Here is a 4,549-nt window from a genome sequence, read left to right as displayed (position 1 = left end):
CTGCGGAGCCGTCCCGGGGCCAGCCCCAGCGGTAGCCCCCGGGGGCCGGCCGAGCTGGGTAGGGAGAGCGGAGGAGAGCCGCGAAGCCTGGGTCGTGCCCGGCTCTGGCCGGCGGGCCCCAATTCGCCCAGCCCGGGGGAGGCGGGAACCCCACCTGCCAGCCTTCTGGGCTGGGTGACCTTGAACACGCTCCGGGCCCCTTCCGGGCCGCGCCCGGGGCGCCGGGGGCGGGGGCGGGGGAGGCCGGCAGGATCGGCCTGGCGCGGGAGAGCATGAATTAAGGGAGCGCCGCCCGCCCAGGTAAGGAGCTGCTCCCCCGAAGTGGGCTCCGGGGCTGCGGGGAGGCTGAGGAAGCGCCGGGAAACCCCGCCCCCTCCCCGCCTCAGTTTCCCTCTTACTGTCAAGGGACGTCGCCGGCCTCCCAGCCCTCAATACTCCCGTCCTGGCCATCGTCTTTGACCTCTCCCTCCCCCCCTCCCCATTTGAAAAATTCTGCTAAGCCCATCTGAACAGCATCCCTTTAGCCAGGGGGCGGCGGCTAAGAAGACCCGAGTTCCAATCCGGCCCCAGATCCGCTTCTTAGCTGGGTGACCCTGGGCAAGTCACTCCACTTCTGTGCTTTCTTAGTTTCATCCACTCTCAGTGAAGAGAATCAGGACTATTAGAATGCCCCCCCCCCCCCCCCGGCATCGTTCTTATCAGGCTCTCCAAAGTGTTAACTGTCATCATCATCATCACTCACAGCCATCCCCCTAGCTCGGCCCTTCCTTGCCTCTCCCAGAGGTTAGATGACTTGCCTAAAGTTACAGAGTTCAGGGATAGTCTGAATTTGAATCCGGGTCCTCTGAATCCGGCTGTCGAGGCTTTTCTGAGAACCTGGGTTCAAGTCTAGACTGCCACTTCGTGTGTGTGTGTGTGTGTGTGAGAGAGAGACCTTGGGCAAGGCACGTAACTGCTCTGCGCAGCCTCAGTTTCCTCCTCTGTGAAATAGAAGCCATTCAAAGTCCCTGCTGTCTCCGACTCTGATCCTGGGAGAAGGCCAGGGAGGCTGATTAAGAAGCGAAGGGGGCCGCCCTCCTGCTCAATCAACAAGGAAGCGTATCCGGGCCGGTGGCTCGGTGGGCAGGAACGGGGAGCTCGGGAAGGCCAAGCCTGGCCCAGCGGTTTGGGAGGGGGGCAGGCCCTGAGGCGGTTTCCGCTGTGCTGGGGGCGCGGCCAGTGGAGTTCTCCATCCAGAAGCCAGAGGGGCCCGGAAGGGACAGTCTCCTTCGGGGTGGGAAGGGTTTCTGGCCTCGGCAGCCAGAACTCGGGCTTGACCTTCGAGGGTTAAAGAGGGAGGGAGGCAGGCAGGCAGCACGCGGACTTCCTGTTGTGGTAGCATTCCTTGGCCCGAGTGGATGCTGAGACCAGGCCCCCCCATGTCAAGGATCCTGAAAGCAGTGGCGCTCCGCGGGGCCGCCCGAGAGGGGCCCCTGGGTGTCGCCGGGCCGCCCCTGCTCCCGATCCCCCCGGCTGAGGGTCTCTTTTGCTTTTGCAGCCGCAGAGGTCGCCATGGCCGTGGTGCACAGCGCCGGAGGCAGAGAGGAGGCGGCCGCCTTCCCCGAGATCGTGGAGCTCAACGTGGGAGGGCAGGTGTACATCACCCGCTACCCCACCCTGGTCAGCGTCCAAGGCTCCCTGCTCTGGGAAATGTTCAGTCGCAAGAGCCCCCTCTCCTTGGCCCACGACAACAAGGGGCGCTTCTTCGTGGACCGAGACGGCTTCCTCTTTCGTTACGTGCTGGACTACATGAGAGACCACCAGCTGGTGCTGCCCGACCACTTTCCGGAGCGGAGCCGGCTCAGGAGGGAGGCCGAGTACTTCCAGCTGCCGGAGCTCGTCAAGATCCTGGCCCCGGAGCCCGGAAACCACGGCGCGGTGGCGGCCGATGACTCGGAAGAGCAGTACTCCAACCCGGGGGGCTCTCCCGGCGCCGGGGCCGTCCGCAAAGGCGGCTACATCACCCTCGGCTACCGCGGTTCCTACACCCTGGGCCGCGATAGCCAAACCGATGCCAAATTTCGTCGCGTGGCCCGCATCATGGTGTGCGGCAAGATCTCCCTGGCCAAAGAAGTATTTGGCGAGACCCTGAACGAGAGTCGGGACCCGGACCGGCCTCCCGAGCGGTACACGTCCCGCTACTACCTCAAATTCAACTACCTGGAGCAGGCCTTTGACAGACTGGCCAACGCCGGCTTCCACATGGTGACGTCCAACTCGACGGGCACCTGCGCCTGCGCCCAGGACCAGAGCGACGACAAGATCTGGACCTCTTACACCGAGTACATTTTTTACCGTGAGTGATCCTTAAAGACGCCGCCGCCGCCGCCGCCGCCGCCCAGCCAAACAGAAGCCGGCGCGTCCCGACTCCCCTTCCCGCCGTGGGCCCGTGCTAGCTCTCTTCTTCACGGAGGGGCTTTGGTGCCCCGGGCCCTCAGCCTCCCTGGCCCACCACGTCGAGCCCTCTTGCTTCTGGCCCTGGCACGGGCTCCTCTGCATATGTGTGTCCATATAAACATATCGCCCTGGCAGGTCGGGGACCACGGGGAGGGGTGGGGCCTGGGCGATGGATGAATGCCACGAGTGGCACGAGGTGGAACCCAAGGCTGCCAACAACCTCCCCCCCACCCCCACCCCCCAGCCCTTCCTTCCTCTTGGGTTCGTGACTTCTGTGACCGAAGGCCTTGGGCCCTGGGTGGGAGGCTCACAGGGTCCAGCGGCTCCTGGGCTTGCGCCCCACCCAGAACTGTCCCCCGCGTAGTGGTCCCACAAGGCCAACTGGACGGATGAAGACGATGGCCCCTGAGGGCCCCAAGCAGCTTGGCAGTGGGGGAGGGGAAAGGGGAAAGAGAGGGAGGGAGGCTTCTGGCAGGAGTCGGCGAAACTGGTGCAGGGGAGAGGGGGGCAAGTGGGACGGGCCGTCCAGAGGCTCCTGAGAGTGAGGCGAGTGAAGGGCCGAGGGGGAACGAGGGCAAACAGAGGCCCAGGCGTGCCTCGGTGCGGCCAGGGGAAAGGGCAGGGGCAGCCCTCCTCTGGCTGCCTCTAGGTCTTCCCCAGTGACAGCCGGTGCTTTCTGTGTTGGTTGGCCCTGGCACCCCCCAGGCACATGCAATAAAGGAAGAAATAATAAAGACCCCTCCCTTCCCTTCTCGGCCTCTTTCTTCGCCTCTTCTGTGAGCATCCTTGGCCAGTGGAACCTGGTGGGCTGCCGCTGGCCACCTCAGCTTTGCCAGGCTCAGCCTCTGTGGGAGGAGTCAAAGGGCTCCCCAGATACCTCCCCAACTCTGTAAGCTGCTTCACAGCTCTGGGTCTCAGTTTGTCCATCTGGCAGAGGATGACAAGAGCATCGATCCGGCCCTGCGGGCTCTGGTTGCCGAGAGGCCTCGGTTCTTCTTGATGTGTCCGACTCCAGGTGCCCGCTTTGGAAACGTATCGTCAGAGGCTCTCTCTCGGGCCGTTCTCGGTGTGCTGGGCTTTGCCCCTCCCTCTCTTGTGGCCAGAGCCTTCCTCTCCTGTGCTCCTGACCAGACCTGAACTCCAGCTGAAGCCTGAGGGGACTGGCAAGTCCCTTCCTTTCTCTGGGCCATTTAGAGGAAACCAAGGCCCCGGGAGGGGAAGCGATCCCCACTCCAGCTCTCTCTGCCACGTCACAGGCCCTTTAGTCTCTTCATAAAGGGCTTCTGGCCTGGGGATGGGGTGGGGAGCATCACATGTTGACCACGTGGGGAGGGGAAGGCATGCAGGTGGCATCTCAGATGCCTGCTCTAACCATTGGCCCATCCTCCTGCTTTGTAGCCACATCCTGGTGGTCTCCTCACCCTGCTCCAACTTCTTGGCTTTTCCAGGGACCCAAAGTAGAGCTCGCTGCCCCTCCTCCTTGTCACGGGCCTCTTGGGCCATCCGCTCTAGCTGTCCCAGGCATCCTGGGGAGAGGCCAGCAGCAGCTGGGGGATGGACAGGCTAGCTTGAGAATGTCCAATAAATGCCCAGGCTCTCGGTCCCCACATCATCTCGGCCATTCAGTGAAGACTGTCCATTTGGGCCAGGGTGGGAGAGTTGGTGAATCTAGAGAGAAGGATGGAGAGCTGGGCCCAGAGAGGGCATAGCCTTGCCCGAGGTCGGGCGGCTCTCCTCGTGGCACAGTCCTGCCCTGCAGAAAGCCAGAAAAGCATTACCGACCACAGCTTCCAAGGCAGCGCACGTTGGCTCTGGCACTGTCCGTGTGGCTGTGGCAAAGTCATTGGCCAAGCTTTTTCAAGCTTGAGTTCCCTGCTCTTTAGAGTGACAATGGTAAGGCCTCTGGCCCCTACATCCCAGGCTCGCTATGATGGGGGTGCCTTGGAGATCTCAGAGTGAAAGAGAAAGAGGAACCGACAGGACAAGTGGGAGTGGGCCCACTGCCTGCCAAGCCCCAGCCAGCCCCTGCAGAGGCTCCTGCCTTGGCTTTGCCAGAGGGGTGCAGGGAAGGCCCAGAGGCTTGGGCTCCATCCCCAACTTTGCCACTCACCAC

At 63.1% G+C, this 4,549-nt stretch overlaps 1 protein-coding gene across 1 annotated transcript; it reads left to right on the top strand.

Moving 5' to 3' along the window:
• Window positions 1–130: 130 nt before the first annotated feature.
• Window positions 131–3,184, top strand: LOC123253345 (BTB/POZ domain-containing protein KCTD12-like). Its single transcript, XM_044682537.1, has 2 exons — window positions 131–300; window positions 1,538–3,184. Exon 2 carries the CDS (start codon window positions 1,552–1,554, stop codon window positions 2,341–2,343), a length of 792 nt encoding a protein of 263 aa, XP_044538472.1. The 5' UTR covers window positions 131–300; window positions 1,538–1,551; the 3' UTR covers window positions 2,344–3,184.
• The last annotated feature ends 1,365 nt before the right edge of the window (window positions 3,185–4,549 follow it).

The sequence above is a fragment of the Gracilinanus agilis genome, chromosome X, assembly GCF_016433145.1.
Source record: "Gracilinanus agilis isolate LMUSP501 chromosome X, AgileGrace, whole genome shotgun sequence".
Classification (NCBI taxonomy): domain Eukaryota; kingdom Metazoa; phylum Chordata; class Mammalia; order Didelphimorphia; family Didelphidae; genus Gracilinanus; species Gracilinanus agilis.
This window is presented reverse-complemented; position numbering and strand designations above follow the sequence as displayed.